The 21,839-nt window shown below is 44.6% G+C and overlaps 2 protein-coding genes across 4 annotated transcripts in view; both read left to right on the top strand.

Annotated features, from left to right (window-relative positions):
- sdk2b (sidekick cell adhesion molecule 2b) overlaps positions 1-4,220 on the top strand; it is a 247,636-nt gene extending 243,416 nt beyond the window's left edge. For all 3 annotated transcript variants that reach the window (XM_077000519.1, XM_077000520.1, XM_077000518.1), the window contains one exon: positions 462-4,220. In XM_077000519.1, coding sequence (XP_076856634.1) covers positions 462-875 — 414 coding nt within the window. In that variant the 3' untranslated portion in view covers positions 876-4,220. The remainder of the gene's footprint in view (positions 1-461) is intronic.
- Positions 4,221-4,514: 294 nt separating this feature from the next.
- Positions 4,515-16,535, top strand: cdc42ep4b (CDC42 effector protein (Rho GTPase binding) 4b). Its single transcript, XM_077000521.1, has 2 exons — positions 4,515-4,805; positions 13,464-16,535. The coding sequence occupies exon 2, from the start codon at positions 13,680-13,682 to the stop codon at positions 14,634-14,636; it is 957 nt and encodes a 318-aa protein (XP_076856636.1). The 5' UTR covers positions 4,515-4,805; positions 13,464-13,679; the 3' UTR covers positions 14,637-16,535.
- The last annotated feature ends 5,304 nt before the right edge of the window (positions 16,536-21,839 follow it).

Below are 21,839 nucleotides of genomic sequence, written 5' to 3'. Positions count from 1 at the left end.
GCAAACTGCAACCTTCTCTTGCTCTCTTCATTTGCCATGTTTATGGAAAAAAAGCCATAATTCGAGCACAAGGTACACAAGTCCTTCCATCGCCATCTCGTCCATTGTTGTACGGTGTTGTGGTCGCATACAAATGATGTCACGACACTACAACCCGCGCGCCAACAGCGACTCCACCCACATTGTGGTGGTCCACCATTGTAATGGAAACACAACGCGACCGTACCGTTCCGTTGCGAATCGATCCGTATCTAACCGTACCGCGACAAGCAGGCCCGTGTGTAAATGCGCCATTAAAGTTGCCTAAACTAGTTCTAAACTACCTTGAAATTTCATTTCAAGATTACAAGAAAGCTGAACAAAAGTGAAGAAATTTGCTCAAATCTTTTGCTGCAGGCAAATCTAACATTGCATTTCTCTCCCTGACAATGTATGTCTTTCCCTTCTGTTTTATCTCTCAGGGAAGTGATAGTGAGTATGAGGTGGATCCAGACAGACAGAAGACACACTCTTTTGTCAACCACTACATCAGTGACCCCACCTACTACAACTCCTGGCGCCGGCAGCAGAAGGGCATCTCTCGGGCGCAGGCCTACAACTACACCGAGTCTGAGTGTGGGGAGCCCGAGCACAGTGCCGCCCCTCCCCCGTTACCCCCGCTGCCCCCCCAGCTGGGCTCCACCACGCCCTCCGGCCAGACGCCGGCCCAGCCACAGACGCAGAGCCGTCTGTTCAGGCCCAAGGGCAGTCGGACTCCCACTCCCTGTCAGCAGAGTTCCAACCCCCCCAGCCTCCATGGCACACTGTACCGGCCCCCCAGCAGTCTGGCCTCGGGACCCCGGGCCCCCGTCGCCGGCTTCTCCTCCTTTGTCTAAAGGGGCGGCAGCCTCTGCTGGACAACAGAAGGGGTGGAGCTCCTCTGACTCCACCCTCTAAACCTTTGGTGTCGAGAGTGAAACGCCAACAAGCAGCAGTTCCAGATCCGTTGCATTTGCGTTCATCACACATTGATATTTAGGAGTTTCTTTGGTTTTTTTAAAGTAATTTTGTTTATCATACCAGTGTTTGTTTTGTTTGTTTTGCTGTTAGTGTGGCATCGAAGTTTCCTACACAGAGACACTGTAAGAGCTGCAAAATTCTCAACTTATTTTAGGCTTTTTTATTTTGTTGCATGTGTGAGTTGCATGGTTTTATATTTTATATCAGTATTTTTCCAGTTTTTGTTGATTTATGAGTGCAAATCAAAATGTTTATAGGAAGTTAAAGAGCATCAGTGTGAATGACCTGATGTGACGTGGACAGGAGTGGCAGCTTCCTTCATCCACGAGGAACAGGAAGGAACAAGAGATGCCTAAGAGAGTCTCAGAGTGGGAGAGTCTCTGAGTGAGTCTCTGAGTGAGTCTAAGGGTGCAAATGTCTCAGTGGGAGAGTCTCAGAGTGGGAGTCTCACAGTGAGCCTAAGAGTGCAAATATCTCAGAGTGGGAGAGTCTCACAGTGAGAGTCTTTGCACTCTTAGACTCTCACTTTAAGACACACTCTGAGTGGGAGCGTTTTAGATTGAGGGCAGAGCCAAAAGAGACCAGCATACACAGGCCTGATGGAACTACAGAGATCATGTGCACGTCAGGAGTGATGACCTAGTTGACCTAGGTGAGATGACCTAGACATCCATAGTTGAATATGTCACATGTCCACTGGGGTCTGAACAACCTTGTTAACGAGGCTAGTCGTGGCCAGCATGTGCTGTAGGTGTCTTTCAGAAGGAGAGAGATGGAGAGAAGAGATGGAGTGGAGAGATGGACGTGTTGAAGTCTTGTGACGTGTGTTTGGGGAACAATGGAGTTTGTTTATCATGCATCAAGCATTCAAATAAACAGGACAGTTGTTCCATATTCTGAAAGGTACACACACCTATATATAGCACCTTCAGAGTCTGGGGGTGTTTAATATCAATCATAGGTGTGTGTGTGTGTGTGTGTGTGTGTGTGTGTGTGTGAGAGAGAGACAGAGAGGACTTTGTGGCTTATTATACTCTGATGTCATATCCTTTTATTTGTTCAGACGATCAGTGACATCACTGAGGGAACAATTGAGATAACTGAGCTCTGTGTGTGTGGTCAGGTGTGTGTCTGTGTGTGGTCAGGTGTGTGTCTGTGTGTGGTCAGGTGTGCCTCTGCTAAAACACTCACACATCACACATGGCTTTGTGCTCTGTCTGCTGTTAATGACATTATCAATGGATTCTTTAATCAGCAGCTAGGAACTGATGTCAAAAAAATGATGTCATCTGATGTCATAAAACTGTATTGTCCCTGTACGTCCTGTGTGTGTGTGTGTGTGTGTGTGTGTGTGTGTGTGTGTGTGTGTGTGTGTGTGTGTGTGTGTGTGAGTGTGTGGGCACACAGGGGCACAGGGCAGTGGGCACTGTGATGTTAAATGATCCCCACCATGAGCCTCCAGCACCACGAGGCCCTCTGGGGATGTGCCACCCTGAAGATGGCCATGGTGGTTCTGATCACAGTGCTGAGATAGCATCCTTCTGTAGCAGAATATCACACATTCACTGTGACCACTTACCTGGCTTTGCACACAGGGGCCTCTGGATGACGTGTGTGTGTATTTATGTGTGTGTGTGTGTGTGTGTGTGTGTGTGTGTGTATGTGTGTGTGTGTGTGTACAAGGACACAGTTAACAGGAGAGTGCTGGAGGCTAGATGCACCGCTTGGGGCTATTCCTACTGTGACACACCTGGTAATTGAACACCTGGTAATTGAACACCTGCTAATTGCCTATTAAGTGGATGGGAGAGTGTCTGTGCTGTAATGTGCTGCATTGTCTGTGACCCTTTTTGGCAGATTTCTGGTTTCTAAAATACCACAATTATATAGTGACAAAAACCTTGGTTTGTTTATTTCTGGACCAATCTTCACTGTTGAGCATGAAGCATTGTCCCATGTTTCTGAGTGCAGCCTATAAGCATAAATGAGCGGAGAACCTACAGCATCCTGCCCCTCCTGAGAGTGTGTGTGTGTGTGTGGGTGTGGGTGTGGGTGGGGTCGGGCCTTACAGATAAACGGTATCACATTTAGAAGTGTTAGGATATAAGGTTAGGATTAGGGTTTACACTCACTTCTGCTCTGTAGGCTGATCCAGTGTTATGTGATGATTATGTTATTGTGATTCATGTGTGATCATGGTCAGAGCTTCCTGTTGTTCCATGATATTGGCAAACTCACACAGACAGAATGCAGACAATGCAGACAGAATGCAGCCAGTGTGTATCCAGAACGCAGCTGACCAGTGCACTGACGAAGAGGCTAAACATCAAAACAGTATATGCCCTGTGTGTGTGTGTGAGAGAGAGAGCACATTTGTAGTGTGTACAATCACCTGTCAGTCATATATAACTGCAGTCTGACATTTGCATACAAAATCCTCTTGTTATTTTGTTTGTGAGAAGGAGATTTGGTGTTCAGCCATGTTGTAACACCGTGTATCCTGGTGTGGACTGTCTCCATCTATGTCCATGTGTAAAAACCAAACCATAAATTATTAAAGAATTAAAATGTCGATGTATGCAGATGGGAAAAGAATATTTATTTTTGCGACAAAATACCTTTTAAAAAGAAAGTCCATGTCACTGTTTGCTGTGGCTGATCTGTGCTGGTGAATCTGTTGAGCTGTGTGTGGTTGGGCTACAGTGCCTCGCTTTCACCACAGCTCGTGTTGCAGTGCGTTTGGTTTCATGGTTACTGCTTTAAAATAGTTCAGTTTGGTGTACTGTGATAAAGAACTCCAATCACTTCAAATAACTCCAATCATATGATCATTATTTATTTTGAATTGCTTGTTAATTATTGCATATACTACACACTATGTACATTTTGCACCTGTAAAGGACATTTGGCAAGTTCTAATGTGTTTAGGCAGGTGTGTTACCATGTCATAGTGTCTGCAGTGACTCTACCAGTGTTAGCTGAGCCACTGGGGCACCTATCATGTTCAGTGTTCCCGCCGATCCAATCTGTGAGGTGATGTATATTCTTTATTAGATTATGTGAAAATATTTGATTCACTTGAAGCCTCTCTTACCATGCAGCTTTCAAACGCTAAACAGACTCTGGGCGAAACTCGGATTGTGGAACTTGATATACAGTCACCTGAATTATATTACGGTAACAGAAATTATTTTCTAAAAAATAAATAAATCCAAAACGCTGCAAGTTGTGGTTGTTTTTTTTTTAGTTTTATGTATTGTTCCCCATATTTTCAGTGGCTTCATAAACAGTTAATCGTTCATTCGTCGTTAAAGTTAAAAACTACTGCCCTTTGGTTGATTTATTATAATTCATATTCTATAAAACTATAAGACGAAAACGTCAGATGAACTTCACATTTGTACTAAATGTACTAATCATTTAGTACACATTATGGCACTCCTTGTCTGCAGCGTTGTCAGTAAATGTGGCCTTGCCCTTTAACACCGTCGGGAGGCGGGATGACTGAGGGGAGTACACTCGGGAAACCCGACACACCAGCGCTCAGTGGCCGCCCCGGACCGCACACGGGGCTCCTCACGCTTTTACCTACACAAGCTGCACTTGTTTTGACGTGTGGCTTCCCAGTAGATGGGAAGTTTGATGTGTTGAAACTTGGACATACACCCAGGCGCCGGGCGCTCGCGACTGAAAGGTAGAACGTTTGTTGACGTAGATCGGACGAGCTCGCGCCGCCGTGACGGACGTGAGGAAGATCTCAACTCTCCTCCGAGTGACTCATGACAAAGAGCACAGCGAGCAACACGGTAACACGTCCTACTACTTTATGATGTTCACGCATTAATGTTGTTACAGGCCATGGTCCGTAAAGTATGCGGTAATGTTCGCCAGTCTACCTGTTTGGTTTAGTAGATCAGGTAGTCCGGAGCTTCTGGCGCAAACGGGACTGTCACCATCGTAGATCCGAATGTAAATGTCAGTTAGTCTGTGCCTGTCGGTCTCGCCAGTACCTCGGGAGACTGTCACGAACTGTAGTTTATTTTCTTCGTCCAAGGTGTTTTTAATCCTGATTAAAACTCGGGAGGTGGCGTCAGGAGTATCTCTCCGTATGGAGTGACTTGGCTTTCTGCTATTTATTTAATCATTCATAAGTGCTTTTCCAAGGTGATGACTAAAGCAAGAATCCCCACACTTCGACTAAGTTTTAAAATAGGTTGCAAAATTCTCAGTCTGTGCTAACATGGATAAATCAATGCTATAGTTTTGGAGGTCCGGAGGCACGTACGCCTCTCGTCCTGGTGATGAATTATATGAGCGGAACATTTGGAAACCGCGTGCTGCTTGCGCAGGACTTCTGCGTCATGAACTACGCGTCCCCATATCTCTGGAAGTGGTCGATAGCCTGGAGTGATCCTGCACCACACATTGCGCCATACTTACACTGGATGTAAACACGCGCAAAACATGTAATGGCGTTTTTTGTAGTGTCACGAGTTTTCCCATCTGAGTTGAGTAACCCTGTCTGACAACTGATCTCTCAATCAATAAGCTTTTAGGATATAACTACTAATCAAGTCAACGCAAGAATAAAAAAAAAGATATATAAATTCATCCCAAGTTGTTATTGGTTTTGAGTAAGAAACCCATCACCTCTGAGCATGTCAGATTTTAAGGGTCACACTTGGTGGATCTGTAGGATTTACATGTACGAATGGGATTTTTCATGTCCTAGACACCCCTCCCTCCCTCTCTCCCTCCCTCTCTCCCTCCCTCTCTCCCTCCCTCCCTCTCTCCCTCTCTCCTTCCTCACATCTACACACCTATGAAGTCAGTAGTGGCTGATAACTGACAGACCTCAGTTCACTGATCCCTGTGGTAACTGACAGACTGATCGCTGTGGGGAAAAAGAGTGGAGATGATCATATGATTGAGATGTGATGTTTACCTTCTTTACTGTCCTCTGTCCTCTTTACTGTCCTCTTTACTGTCCTCTGTCCTCTTTACTGTCCTCTGTCCTCTTTACTGTCCTTGGTGTATGTTAGCATGTTTTTTCACTCTATGAACAGCAGTGTAAGGACATTGAGTGTATGTAATAATACTGTAGCAACCAGAGGCATACACACACACACACACACACACTTGTGCTCTTCATGGTCCTCACCTTCTTCAGATGCTGCGCTACTCAGATTGTGATGCATGCAGTTCGGCTCAGCCCTGAGCTGTTTAACACAGCGGACACTCTTGATGACTCTGGTGAAAAAAACGAAACAACTGAGTTTCTGAAGTGATGCCCCCTCTCACTCTATCCCTCTCTCTCTCCCTCACTCCCCCTCTCTCTCTCCCTCACTCCCCCTCTCTCTCTCCCTCACTCCCCCCCCCCTCTCTCTCTCCCTCACTCCCCCCTCTCTCTCTCTCCCTCACTCCCCCTCTCTCTCTCCCTCACTCCCCCTCTCTCTCTCTCCCTCACTCTCCCTCACTCCCCCCTCTCTCTCTCTCCCTCACTCCCCCTCTCTCTCTCCCTCACTCCCCCCTCTCTCTCTCTCCCTCACTCTCCCTCACTCCCCCCTCTCTCTCTCTCCCTCACTCCCCCTCTCTCTCTCCCTCACTCCCTCTCTCCCTCCACCCTTCATGCCCCCTCCCTCTCTCTCTCTCCCGCACTCCTCTCATGTGCCTGTTGAGCACCAATCTGCAGTTTTTACAAGAATGTGTGTGGCACTTCCCAACATCACAGTGCCAGACAGCTGAGCCAAACCTCGTTAACACGGTATATCAGATCGAGCAATCCTTCCCATCACTTCTGGAGATAGTGGAAGATTAGGCCCTACACTTTGTGTTTTCAGAATGACGGCACTTCATATTTTTATTCCATTTTGAGAGCACTTGGCAGGGGTGTGCAGGTTGAATTGGGCTTGAGTGCTGTGTGCAGGTTTTCTTCTCTACTAACCCCAACATATTTACTCCTCCCGAAGCCTAATTCTGTGGAAACCCTAATTGTAATCCTACAATACCCTAACCCTACATATTCCCTAATCCTACACAAACGCTAACCCTAACCCACCCTAACCTAACAATTTAGACAAATGTAGTTTGTTTAAATTGAGGTGAAGTCCTAAAAAAGACATCTGGCCTGTAAAAGCTTGTTTATAAAGAACCTGAACAGCTTCTTCTAATCCTTCCAGACCTGCACTCTGGCTTCTAGAGTTGGGGATACTCCAGCATAGCTGAGCTTCACACAGATCACATACAGTGAGGAAAATAAGTATTTGAACACCCTGTGACTTTGCAAGTTCTCTCACTTAGAATTCATGGAGGGGTCTGGAATTTTCATCTTAGGTGCATGTCCAAAGAGAGACATAAAATAAAAATCCGGAAATCACAATGTATGATTTTTAAAATAATTTATTTGTGTGTTACTGCTGCAAACAAGTATTTGAACACCTGTGAAAATCAATGTTTGTATTTGCTACAGTAACCTTTGTTTGCAATTACAGACCCCTCCATGATTTCTAAGTGTGAGAACTTGCAAAGTCGCAGGGTGTTCACTTATTTTCCTGCAAAGAAGACACATTTTTTGGAGTTTATCCTCACCTCTGTGAACCTGAACTTTTCTCATCTTCTCATGTGGTGTAATCTAACTCCAGTGTTGGGGTCACAGAGAGGTCATGCTGCACATCACCGTGTCCTGGTCAACAGCAGCATTCTTTTAGAAGATTCTTCCTTTTCTTTCCAACCCGAAACTCCAGCATATGAGTGGAAGTGGTCCGTGTGAGATGTGGCGTGCTCTGTGCTGCCTTATTTTGACCTTCACTTGGTGACCAAACCCCAACACACTTTACCCACTTTGCTTGTGGTGACTTTGCTTTTTAATTGCTATTATCTTGCAGTAAGGAGTTTTCTTCATTTAACATTCTTGATCTATTTGAACTGAGCAGGTAATTCTGAGGTAATCTGTGTTGTGCTTTAAGCCTGTCAGCGGGGGCGCTGCCCATTCTGTTCTGCTGCAGTTGTACAGGTTTCACATTCACCCAGTACAACTCTGCAAGCTGGTGTGATAGGAGCCACCTCTGTTTGACCAGTCAACCAGTATGGCTCCACATTTTAAGCTCTAAATAATGCCAACTGAGCTCAGTGCTGGTCTCTGAATCATCTGTACATGGGTCAGTACTGAGCTTTGGTTGATCTGAATCCAGGGCACTATTGAGCTCTGATTCATGTCAGCTGAAGTTAGTATTGAGCTCTACATCTGAACTGAGGTCAGTATTGAGCTGTGATTAGTGACAACTAAGGTTAGTATTGATCTCTTAATTGGTCTGATCTGAAGTCCATATCGAGTTTTAAATTCAGTTCTTATTACATTGAACTATCATTAGGGTTGTGAAAGTAATCATTGCACCAGTAGAATACCAGTTCCTATATGATCTACAGGATCCAATCGCATCACAGATTTCAGAGCCTCATTTTGGTGCCACTTAAGGGGAACAAGTTCCATGCTGTTCCTGCTAACTCAAACCTTTTTCCTGCTAGGCCTTACCAGACGGATAGGACGTGTTTGGAGTCCAAATGTTTCTTCAGTAGTTTACAACACATTCTGATAATATTGCCAACAGACACAGCAATGATAACAACCTTTGTAAATAAGTTACATGTCCACACACTTCTCTCAAACTGGTCAAACTGCATCCTGGTCAGTGCCTGTATTAGTGACATGCTTATTAAACTTAAAGGTCACACTATATAATCATGTCATCATCATAATCACAAGAGTCATTATGTGTTAAACACATCGCCAAGTCTGTGTTCAGGTTGAGGGACGTTTGAGAGCATGTGTTCAGGATGAGGGACGTTTTAGAGCGTGTGTTCACGCTGAGGGATGTTTGGGAGCATGTGTTCAGGATGAGGGACGTTTGGGAGCGTGTGTTCAGGTTGAGGGACGTTTGAGAGCATGTGTTCAGGTTGAGGGACGTTTGGGAGCGTGTGTTCAGGTTGAGGGACGTTTGAGAGCATGTGTTCAGGTTGAGGGACGTTTGAGAGCATGTGTTCAGGTTGAGGGACGTTTGAGAGCATGTGTTCACGCTGAGGGATGTTTTAGAGTGTGTGTTCAGGGTGAGGGACATTTGGGAGCTTGTGTTCAGGTTGAGGGACGTTTTAGAGCGTGTGTTCACGCTGAGGGATGTTTGGGAGCATGTGTTCAGGTTGAGGGACGTTTGAGAGCATGTGTTCAGGTTGAGGGACGTTTGAGAGCATGTGTTCACGCTGAGGGATGTTTTAGAGTGTGTGTTCAGGGTGAGGGACATTTGGGAGCTTGTGTTCAGGATGAGGGACATTTGGGAGCATGTGTTCAGTTAGTTAGTGTTAAAGTGTTTGCTGTTCTTGTATATGCATTTGAAATAAAAAAAATACATCTTTAACATAAAAAAAACATTCCTTTATGTTACTGAACTTTAGTGTTTTCTTTGTTGTTGTTTTTGTGTGTTTGTTTTTACCAGTTTAGGCACAAGCCTAATTAAAAGTATTGTTTTAGCACCACATTAGACAAAACCCAAACAATACCTAATCCTGTGATTAACCCTAAAAATCAAACCTCAAACTTGTGACTAACCCTAAACAACACCATAAAACATTCACGTCAACAATGAAATGAAAACAACAACCCTAACCGTAATATATCACTCAAGCCTGGGTGTGTCCATCGGATATCATTCAAATTAATCTGGTTTCGCATTTAAATTTATAAGTTTGTTTTCACACCTGACACACTCATCATCCACACCAGTTCAGTTTGCAAAGTAGGCGCTGGGTGTTAAATCCAAATGTCAGTGTGTAGGTGCATATATAATCTACTACTGAGCATGCGGGGATGGACACACACACTGACAACTTCATTCACAATCACAAGGTCAAATTACATGGATAGCCAATTAACCTCCATGTTTTGAACTGTCTGAGGAAACTTACACAGACATAGAGAATGTGGAAACTCCACCCAGATAAATCAGTGGACACACACACACACACACACACACATTACAGGACATACAATTTCAATGTCAGAGTGGAAAATTTCCTGGGAATTTCACATCCCAGTGTTCACTGCCTTCCATGTGAGAAATGTGTCAGTCTGAATGTGAAGTGAGCAGACACTTTGTCTACGCAGACACTCTTAAAGGGATGATGCTCGCAGTTAAAGGGATCGGCTTCGCTGAGTAATCCTAGTCAAAGACATGAGTCACTGAGAAGCAGTCTGAATCCCACTCACTTATGTCTGCACACACACACACACACACACACACACACTCACACCCATAAGTGCTGTGAATGTTTTCCATAGCTCATGTTGTGCTCAGGTTTGGTTATACCTGAGGCACTGAAACAGACGTGTCAACTGCTGTTTCCTTTATGCATATGCACTTCAGGGCAAGACAAACTGGTTTGAACTGGTTTAACTAGAAGATCATGCTAATGCTTTCATACTACTTTTTTAATGGAATGTTGAGGGAGCCCTTGTTCAGTGTTCATGTATACACAGCATGACTTGATTCATTATTACTGTATTGTGTTGTATTGTGTATAATTAGTGACGATATTTACCACAGAGTAATTGTGAGGTCTTTGTCTCTGTTGTACCAGGCAGACTGTAGTCACTGCCTTGTTACTGTTGTTCAGAATGAGATGATGTCACTCTTTTGTGTGATCAAAGCATGCCTGTAAAACATAGCTGTCGTGTATGAAAAGTGACTGTGTATCTTAAGAAAAAGAAGACCATTCTGGGTAGTGAAGTGGTTTTGCAATGTGATGATCTTCATGTGCTTTGCATAAGAGGGTCTGTTGTTGGACCTTGCAAGACCCTGACTGGAGAGATGTGTGGGATGGGTCTTAAGAGGTACTGTTATTGTGTTATTGTGTTCCCTTCCTTGAGTTTCATTAGAAAGGACATGAGGACACCCCCCCCCCCCCTCGAAGCTGGTGAGGTTTGGCTGTGATAAGGGAGAAAGACAGAAAGAAAGAATGAGAATCTTTCTTAAGGGGAACATTTATATACTACAGCCATTAGAAGAGTTGAGTGAGTGATGCTTCGAGGAGGTCCTGCTCTGCACTGTGATACTGACATCCGTCATACATATTCATACATATCCATCATACATATTCATACATATCCATCATACATATTCATACATATCTACAAGCTGACAACGAAAATCTCCTTTTCCCAATACAGAAATATGTTTCAAAGTTTTACTGTTGCCTTCAGTATCAATGGTGGTGGTGGTTAGGCTTGTCAATATACCAGAATTTTGACTTCAAAACTGATACCATGTGTAGAATTACAATTCTCTACACCAAAATGATACCTTGGCATAAAAACACAAAAAAAATAATGAATGTAAAATGTTTATTTGATTTAACACAGAAAATCTGATCGCAAAAGTCATTTTTTTAACGCTTTAAACGTTCTTCTTCCATAACGACGTTAGGGAGTTGGTCTGCCTGTTTTTGAGATAAGTCCTTCATCGCGTGAGCTTCATGAGATCATGTGGCATGACTTGTGATTCTCTCATCTCAAATTCACAGGCAAGTTCTCAATGGAACATTTCACTGATCCCTTATGAAAACTCCCTGTTAAACTGTTGCCTGTTCAGCCCTGTAGAGCTCAAGGAACTTCGGCAGTCGTTTAGTCAGTTTGCTGGTGTTGCTTGTTTTATCATTCATTTTTATTGTCATTCAGCCTGTTTCTCCTATAAGTTGCAGATATGAGAGAATATTTTCAGTGTACCCAAACCAGGTGTCCAGCCTGTGTAACAGCGTGACATGACTCTAACCCTAACACTGCAGTAAGATCAGAACCAGAATGTTCCCTAGACCTGAATCAGATGCCAGCAGTAAGTTATTCATGATAATAATTATTCATTATTCATTATTGGTTGTTCTTGAACCTCACCAGGGCCATTGGTGCTATGGTTTGCTGAAATATCTGTGAGGTGATTGGTGGGCAGGTGTTCTCCAAGTTGGACAGAGACCGCATGTTCAAGTATTTACCCATCACGTGGTGGTGGTGTGGTGTTGGGTTGAGGGGGAGATAGTGGTGGTGGCATGCTAGCATAATGGCTCCTATTGAGTCAGCTCATTACTGTGAGTTTGTAGTTTTATCTATAGCAGTACATAACATGGTTCACATGAAACACACTACATGTGGAGTTGTGATGATGGTGATTATGTGGTGAGGGTGGAGTGGGGGTTGTGATGATAATTGTGTGGTGAGGTTGGAGTTGTGATGGTGATTGTGTGGTGAGGGTGGAGTTGTGATGGTGATTGCTTGGTTTGGGTGGAGTGGGGTTAGGCGGGCAGTTTTGATGGCAAGAGAGAAGGAGAGAGAAAGATGCCAGGGAGTGAAGGGACTGGTGTAGAGGAGAGGCCAGCATAGCGGAGAGACCAGCCTGGTGTGAGAACAGAAAGACGTGGGCCAAAGTGCAGAGGGGGAATTTATGCAGGAGAAACGTCAGCACTGTGACCTTCAGTTACGTAACTGCGGGTGGTAGCAGGGTCCAGAGATGATGCAAATTTGAACAAAAACTCTCTTTTGCCTGTGATACTCATGAAGGTCTCCTTCTTCATGGTTTAGAAAAAACTGAAAACATCTTTAGAAGGATATTTATGAACTGATCTCCTTCACCCATCCTCCACAGCTGTAAACAGTAGAAAAAAGGTGCAGGAAAAGGAAAAACTGGGAGAAACTGGTTGGACTGTTCTACTCCCATTCCTCCGCCCAAACCACACCCCCCTGCCCAAACCACACCCCCTCAGTCCCCCTTATATAACACTATGGAATGCTCCAGTGTTGTGTTATTCAGCATGATGGAAGTTTTTTCTTGGTTTTGATATTTTCCCTCATAAAAGTCCTGGCAGACATTTTGTAATAGAATAGTTGGGGCAGATTTGACTAGTATTCTGGAGTGGAAACAGTTGTGTTGAAGGATATTTTAAGCCAGTGACTCATCTGGATAACTCATCTGGATTACTCATTCCAAATTTTGGACAACTAATAGTGTCTTTTTAAATGTTTTAATTTAATTCAGATGGTGTATATATAGCTGCTTCAAACAGCCCAGTTGTACCTCATCCTACTGTACAAATAGGTGGCAAATGGCTTATTTATATAAGTATTTGAACACCCTGCAACTTTGCAAGTTCTCCCAATTAGAAATCATGGAGGGGTCTGAACATTTCATCTTAGGTGCATGTCCAATGTGAGAGATATAATCTAAAAAGAAATCCAGAAATCACAATATATGATTTTTAAAATAATTAATTTCTGTGTTACTGCTGCAAATAAGTATTTGAACACCTGCCAGTCAGCAAAAATTGTGTGGTCTTGTGTCATTTGCATGATATGGCACTACTTATGGTATTATGGCACAATTACTAAATGTATTTATGGGCTTTTTTTTTCTTGGTTGTTTTTCACTCAGGTTCACCCAGAGACGACCAGGACATGGGACTAAAGATGGAACTGAGGTCCTGCTCCATGGACACGTTTGTTTCCTGACTCCTGTTTTCATGATATTTGGATGCTCGTGGAATATTTTGGATACTAGTGGATTAATTGGACTGACTGCCATCTTGGTGAGCAGAAGACTAGCAGGTTAGAGTTCTAGGGTGGGGACTCTGGTGTTTGATCTGTCACCATGCCGATCCTGAAGCAGCTAGTGTTGAGTTCCTCGCAGGCTAAGCGGCGTTCCCGAGCTGACCTGACCGCAGAAATGATCAGTGCCCCGCTGGGAGACTTCCGCCACACCATGCACGTGGGCCGCGGAGGGGACGCTTTCGGGGACACGTCCTTCTTGAGCAGCCGTTGTGTGGAGCCCCCACGGGTCCCGCAGGCAGAGCAGAGCAGCTCGCCCAAGCAGGGCCTCCTGGCTCGCACCTTCCGTGGCAGCAAGCGTTCACACTCCAACACTCGCAATGACACGCTGGAGAACTCCAAACCTACGCCCCCTAGTGGTTCCCCGGGTTATGTCAAGAACGCCATCTCGCTGCCGTACCTTAATGATGAGCGTGCCAGAACAACCGCACTTCATTTCCCTATGTCTGTCTCCTCTAGCCCAGCAAGGAAGCTTCCAGAAGCCAATCAGAAGCCCGCTAACGGGCCCACTACGCCAGCTGTGCGGGACCTGGAACTGATCGAGCGGGACTTTGGTGAGCCGACTGACCTGCCTGTGTCATCGGCGCCCCCTCGTGGTGGAATGAAACATGCAGAGTCTGTCCTCTCCTTCCACATTGACCTGGGCCCCTCTATGCTGGGGGACATCCTCAGTGTCATGGACAGGAAGGAAGACATGGACCTGGGCCTTGAGGAGGAGCCACATTCACCCATGTACCGCCCTTTTAGTGAGCCAGCAGAGCTTCCGTTGCGTCCGCCCAGGCTAAAACACGCCCCTGCTAGCCTCTACACCCCTGGGCTTCACAGCCAAAAAGCACAGCAGCAACCAGACAGATGCAGTGTGTTCAGCTCTGGCTCCATGGAGAAGAGTCCACACAAACTGTTTCATGACCACACCAACCACGCCCAACTTGGACCCAAGGACGATAGGGACTTCTCCTTCATGGATGAGGATGATGATGAGGAGGAGATCAGAGTGTGATCTCGACAAGAGGAAGGCTGCAGAGGATATGGGGATGAGACTCGGATCTGTGTTAACGGTGGAGATGAAAGAAGCTCAAAGATCGAAAACCTGGAGGAGCAAACCACCAAAACCTTCACACTGCATTATTTTATTGTGTGTGCGTGTTTGTGTGTGCTTGTGTGTGAGTGTGTGTGCGTGTGAGTGTGTGAGATGGAAAGAAAGAGACTGAGGAGGATTCTGAGGAAGAGGGATAGTGATCAGCTTCATGAGTGGAGTTATGAATCAAACACACACACACACACAGCATCTGCTGAACATCTTCAGACTTCTGCCTTGAGTCAGGAGTGACCATTATCCAGCCATGTTGGTGAGAGTCTGGGAGGATGGGTTCCTCCCTCTGAGTGGTTCATTACTGACTATCTTGGATCTTACTCTGTGTTTGGAGACTATTTTCAGTAAGGTCAGTTGCAGGTAAACTTTACTGAGAAAGGTATGTTTACTTAGAAGGATAAGAGAAGAAAATGAATGAGTAATGAGCAATAATAATAGTTATGCGAATGGTAAAACCCAGGGATCTGGCTCTCTGGTGCCCCCTGGTGTATCACCTAGCTTTCCAGAGTTGCTTGTTGCTGACATAGGGTCAGTGAGGGCTTACAACTACCATGCTAGAGTCTCATGGCTTTATATTGAGTTTTATTTATAATTAAGATCTAATGTTATGATAATTAATGCTTCTAACGCTTTTTTAAAAAGTCTAAAACTATGAATTAGCTTTAATGAACAGAGTTCTCTGTCTTGGTACTTTTTGTCTGTCTTCTGAGTATATTCTGAAGAAATTCACTCAACTGATTCCATGTCATTTCTTTTTCATTCTGAGAACCAAAACTGTTCATGAAGCACAGGGGAAAATTCAGTTTTATGTGGGACTTATTATGATTATATGTGAAGGAATTCAAATAAAGTACTTCCTGTTAAACATGATCTATCTTTACCTACTAAACTTCTGAGATTTAAAACTTGTTTTGAAGGGTTATTACTTTGATGTGTTTCCATTATGACAAAAAGTTACTACTTAAGTCCATTTTTGTCATCTTCTGCCCATCTACTGTCCAAGTGTACTACAACACTGCTGTCCATGTGGACAACAAAAGGAGTGGATACCCATGATGCTAATCTGTATATCAGCAGGGAGGAAGGGCCAGATGAAGACCAGGCTGTGGTGAAGCAAAGGGCTAAAAATGACCAAAGTTAGTTATGTAGGTGTTATGCCCCCAAACATACCCACAATTTCCTGGGCTCCTTGTAGAGGAGATTTTGGGGGGTAAATATGGTTTATATTGCCTCATAGGTACATTAATTATACCCTGTGTTTAGGTGTGTCAGGACATCTTGAGGTGGGATCAGAGTGACGTCAGAGATGGAGTGAAATATTCACCAGTCTCTGCCAGGATCGTCTACCAGTTATTTTGCCATTGAGTTTGGGTAGAAAAGTATTAAAGTGTTTTCCACACATCCTGAGGGAGTATGGCCTTCACATCCTCAGGGGGGTGTGGCCTTTACACATCTTATTCTCCTATGTTTAGTTATCATTGTACCATATTACAGACATTTTTGTATTATGAATGTAATAAGTAAAGCTGAAAACTTTGGGTAAACAGCTTTGGGACAAAACCAGCCTACACCTGGTTTTACACATCTTTGATCACATTGACCTGCTGATGGACTTTCACAGTCATCAGATTTCATGGTCATCTGCGAGTCATAGTGCAGAATTAGCGGGTGATGGGTGTAAGAAACTGCCAGACTTTTCTTTTGCTTTTTCTCTGTTTTTCTTTTGTTCTGTTGTTCTATATGATTATAATACAGACTGGCATGCATAAATAATGGCTCTATTTTTAAATAAAAAGGCTGATGAAGCAAACATTTTGCTTGTATTTGTGAATGTTTTGCAGTAACCATGGTTTCATAAACTTCACAGGCGCCTATGATGCCATTTCTTCTAATGAATGTTGTTTCTGCTTAGGCAGGTGTGAGTATAACACTGTCAGAGCACAGGTGTGTGAGTATACACTCTCAGAATGCAGGTGTGTGTAAAACATTGTCCAAGTGCAGGTGTGTGAGTATAGTATAACACTGTCAGAGCATAGGTGTGTGAATATAACACTGTCAGAGCTTCTCACTGACAAAAGGGAAGATTTAATGGATAAAGTGCAAACCCAAAACCCATGAAGTAAATCAAATTAAGGGTACAACAACCAGCAGTCAACTGGTACAAAGACAAGACATATACAGACAAATGCCCCTCAGGTGCTGAGTTTCCTAGTGGGCCATGCCCCCTGATAGAAGAGCACAACAGGACAACATGAAATACTGCCGCTGCTGATGGGGGCCTCAGTAGTGTGACAATATATACTAGGAAAAATTTAATTCTGAAAAAAAGTTCTTACTAATAAAATTTTAAGTCTTACAAGTATGGCTGTCAGGGTGGGGAGGCCGGGTCGCTGTCAGAGGGCGCGTCACAGCTCGCACTACCTCACAGCGCACGCCCCCAAGCACCAAACCACTCCCCCGGTCCCAGTCACCACATTATTAGCACCTGTCCTTAATTGTGTTGTGCACTTTTTTAAACCCCGCAGGTCGTTCAGTCCAGTGCTGCACATTGCCACATTTGGAGCTCTATCCTGGAGTTTGCATATTTCTATTTGCATATTTCTGTTAAGTTAAGAATGGAAAAGACCATTCAGTGCAACCCTCGCCTTTGGCTGCCTCTGTTCCCGTGTCACAATGGCAAGCTGTTTTAGCTTTTATTTCTATTTTTCTTGATATCAGGAATTCAACATGTGAAAATGTAATTTTAAATATCAAGACCAGAATTCTTGCTAGTAAAAAATTTATACTTTTTTACTTTTTTTATTAGTACGAATTCCATTCTTGCATGTAAAAAATTCTTGCATGTAAAAAAAAATTCACTTGTAAGAATTGGATTTTTACTGGTAGGAACTGAGAATACATCAGGGCCGGAGTGGGACACTTTTTCAGCCCGGGAGTTTCATGCCCAAATCCGGCCCAAAATTATTTTCCCCTCCCAATCGGCCCAAACTAGAGATTGACATGAGCCGGCCCATCGGGAATCCTCCCGAATCTCCCGATTAGCCACTCCGGCTCTGGAATACATTACTACATTACTAATTTAACATGTATAAATTTAATTCCCAATATCAAGAAAAATAGGAATAAAAGCTAAAACGGCTTTCCATATAAAACGGCATGCTTTACTTTTTACTAGTGAGTTCTTACATACACTTTTAGGTGCTACTTGGACACATCATCAGTGATGAACCCGAAGTCATGGGGTGTTTCGGGTCTTTGATCATCAAACACCCTCGCTCGGGCGACCCCGTCGGGGGTGATCAGCCCCCAACTTGTGTCCAAGTGGCCCGCTACTCCACGGATCCCCCCCTCCAGATCCATAGCCATCTTAAGGCTTTCTCCGCAGCCTCAATGCTGTTCCTGATGGCTCGCCTGCACAGCTGACCTTTTATTCCAAGGACTTTTAGGGTGCGGGGTAATGTCTGGCCAGCAAAGCCCCGGCACCCCGCCTCTACTGGTTCACATCGGGCTTTCCATCCTTTACTCCGGCACTCAGACACTAGCTCAGCATACTTGGCCCTCTTGCATTCGTTTGCCTCCTGCATTCGGTCTGTGATGTATTCTGGGAACTTAAGCTGTCTTCCCAGGTCAACTTTGATCTTCCAATCCTGTGCCGTGGTGAGAAGCCCTCCAGAGGAACCTGTCTGATGTTGAGCCTTCTCCCCAGCTCTGACAAAGGTGATTGTGTGCTTGGGAGTGTGCTGATACCTGCAGTTAGAGATTGCTAAGCTGAGCATATCAGCCAGGGCCCTGAGGACCTGGTCGTGACGCCAGCGGTACCGCCCCTCCCCCAAGACCTTCGGGCAGCAACTGAGGATGTGCTCGAGGGTGGCACAGCTGACATGCCGCAGTGTCTGCTAAGCCCCAGCACTTCAGGTTGGTTGGACTAGAGAGGACGTCATACACAGACTGGATAAGGAACTTGATGTGCAGGGGCTCGAGTCTCCAGAGCTCTGGCCAGGTTACTTTACGCTGCTCAGCGTGCTTCCACCTTGTCCAGGCGCCTTGCTGGTGCATAGCCACCATCTTGACTCGCCGATCTTCCTCCACCTCCGCCCTTATCTCGTTCTGTACCATTTGCCGCTTCTCCCTTCCTCTGGCTTTGTCATAGCGGGGCTTGGGGAAACAGCCAAGACCTGCACGGCCCACTGCGGTGTTGCCCACTAAGATGTTGTGCTGTAGCCTTGCCTCTGCTCTGTCAACAGCTTCTTGTGCCTTCCATTTCCTCCCAGTTTTCACTTGGATTCCTGCTGTGGCGACTTTTCTGTCTGTGCAGTCCCGGTACATCATGAGCTCCCTAGCACGTGTGACCTTGAACTCCTCCACTATGCCACTGATTGGAAGCTGCAGCATGGTGGAATGGCCGTACAGAGCGATGCTGCTGAGGGATTGAGGAAGCCCAAGCCACCTCCGGAGAAACTGACTGATGTTGCGTTCTAGCATTTCCACCGTTGACATGGGCACCTCGTAGACATGAATTCTATTCATGAAATCAAAAAATTCTCATTATCAAGAGATCGCTGGGGTTGCACATGAAGAGTGGTTATAAAGAGAGAAATAAATCTTATTTCTGAAAAAAATCTATTTCTTCATGAATCCTTGATCTTTAGAAATGATAGAGGGGATTCTTCACAATAAACACGAGTGTAGGTTGTTGAGGGTGGGGGGTGGCGGAGAGTGTAAGCTGTCGACGGGGCGTTGGAGAGTGTAAAATGGAGACAAATTGACTTGTAACTCCCGCGGTAGCCCAACTCAAAAGTAGCCCAAAAAACCCCCCGCGACCCCAGAATTTTTACACAGCAAAAGCTGGAGTGTTAAATTTTGAGTTAATTTCCGAGTTAATTTTCACTCCCAAAGAGTATAATTTTAGGCAGCTCCCCAACAATATTCCTATGATGTGGGCCTCGCGATGTCGGAAGGTTTCCCATGCAGTGGCTGGGTTAAACAACCAAATTAACAAACGAAACCTACACTACATATCAACAACTGTCCCGGTGCTGAGCGCAGATCTTAATCTTAAATGTGCTCTGTTCAACGTCCATTCCTTAAATAACAAGGCATCGTTCATTGCAGATGTTATTCTGGAACATGACATTGATCTGCTTTGTCTTACCGAAACCTGGCAGCAGCCTAATGAGTATTATGCTCTCAATCAGGCATTGCCTGCACATTACAAATACATGGATAAACCGCGTTTAACTGGTCGTGGTGGAGGACTTGCAGTAGTTTACAGATCTAACCTTAAAATTAAATCTGTCTCAATCTCGAACATGACATCGTTTGAGTGTTTGGCTATGTTAGTCTCTGCTGCTAGACCCGTACTAATTGTGCTTATTTATCGTCCTCCTAAGCTAACTTCGGTTTTCATGGCGGAGTTTTCTGAGCTAATTTCTTCACTTATCTCTGCTTGCTCTGATTTGTTGCTGCTTGGTGATTTTAATATTCATATTGATTTGGATACCTGTATGTTTGCCAAAGAATTCCTAAATGTGCTTCAGAGTTTTGATATTTCTCAGCACATCAATTTTCCTACACACAAGAAAGGCCATACCTTGGACATTGTCTGTTCTGTGGGTAAATCTCCCTTTAATTTTAATAGCATTGATCTGTGTGTGTCTGATCATAAAGCTGTGTTTTTTGATATTCCTCTGTCACGACCTCTGCGAGGGCTGCACCGATCACGCCAGATTGCGGAACCTCAAAAATGTTAGTCCACTGGCTGTTATGGAGATGTTCAGACAGAGGACTATACCTGATTGTTTAAACCCGGATCTGCTAGTGGCTCACTATGATGACTCTCAGAACTCGCTCTGTATCTTTTTCTCAGCCTGCTCCCTGGTATATTGCTGAGCTCTGCAAGCTGAAAGCTGCTGGCCGACAGCTTGAGCGACTTGTAAAGAGAACTGGCCTGACTGTACATGCTTGTGCTTACAGGGATCATGTCCTGCTTTACAAGGAAAAACTGCAGGAAGCTAAAACACTATATTACACTGATGTTATTCATAGTACCCACGGTAATCCCAGAGCTCTGTTTCAAGCTGTCAATAGGATACTCGGCCCGGTGAAGAGTTTTCCTTTAACCCCGTCGCTTGAACTTTGTTCTCGTTTTATGGATTTTTTAAATCATAAAATAGACACAGTATATGCACAGTTTGAGCCTACTGTGAATGTGTTAGACACATCTCGACCATTCTCGCAGTCCAGTAGCAGTTATTTTACTGCTTTTGATGTGGTAGATCAGCAGTTTGTTGCAGAGCTTGTTATGACCTCTAGGGCAACGACATGTCAACTGGATCCCATGCCAACACAATGGGTGAAAGCCTGTTCTGCGTCTGTCTGCCCTCTTATTACTATGGTCATTAATGCTTCACTTAGCTCAGGAATGGTTCTGGCATGTTTGAAGCTGGCAGCCATCACTTCAGTTCTCAAGAGGCCTGGCTTAGATCCTGAGAATTTTGATAACTATAGGCCCATTTCGAATCTTCCATTTCTCACTAAACTGCTGGAGCGAACAGTAGCTGTGCAGTTAAAGGAACATATTGAATCCTGTGATCTGTTTGAGGTCTTTCAGTCAGGTTTTAGGAGAAATCACAGTACTGAAACTGCGCTTGTCAGGGTGGTGAATGATTTGTTGATGGCGGCTGATGAGGGACTGCTTAGTTTGCTTATTTTACTGGACCTGACGGCAGCATTTGACACAATGTGCCATAGCCTATTGCTATCTCGGCTTGAAAATATGATTGGCATAACTGGGACTGCGTTAGCATGGATCATTTCTTATCTCTCTGACAGGCAGCAGTTTGTTTCTATTGGAGGTTTTAAATCGGACACTTGTTCTGTTTTACATGGAGTCTCCCAGGGCTCAGTCCTTGGACCTTTGCTTTTCATTCTGTACCTGCTTCCTCTGGGGGACATCATTAGGCAGCATGGGCTGCAGTTTCACTGCTATGCTGATGATGTGCAGATTTATATCTACACCAAACCTGCCCATAGCTTGCCTCCTCTGGCCTTGTTGAGCTGCTTAACAGACGTTAAGACATGGATGATTGAGAACTTCCTGAGTTTAAACAA

This window comes from Brachyhypopomus gauderio, chromosome 3 (genome assembly GCF_052324685.1).
Source record: "Brachyhypopomus gauderio isolate BG-103 chromosome 3, BGAUD_0.2, whole genome shotgun sequence".
NCBI lineage: Eukaryota > Metazoa > Chordata > Actinopteri > Gymnotiformes > Hypopomidae > Brachyhypopomus > Brachyhypopomus gauderio.
This window is presented reverse-complemented; position numbering and strand designations above follow the sequence as displayed.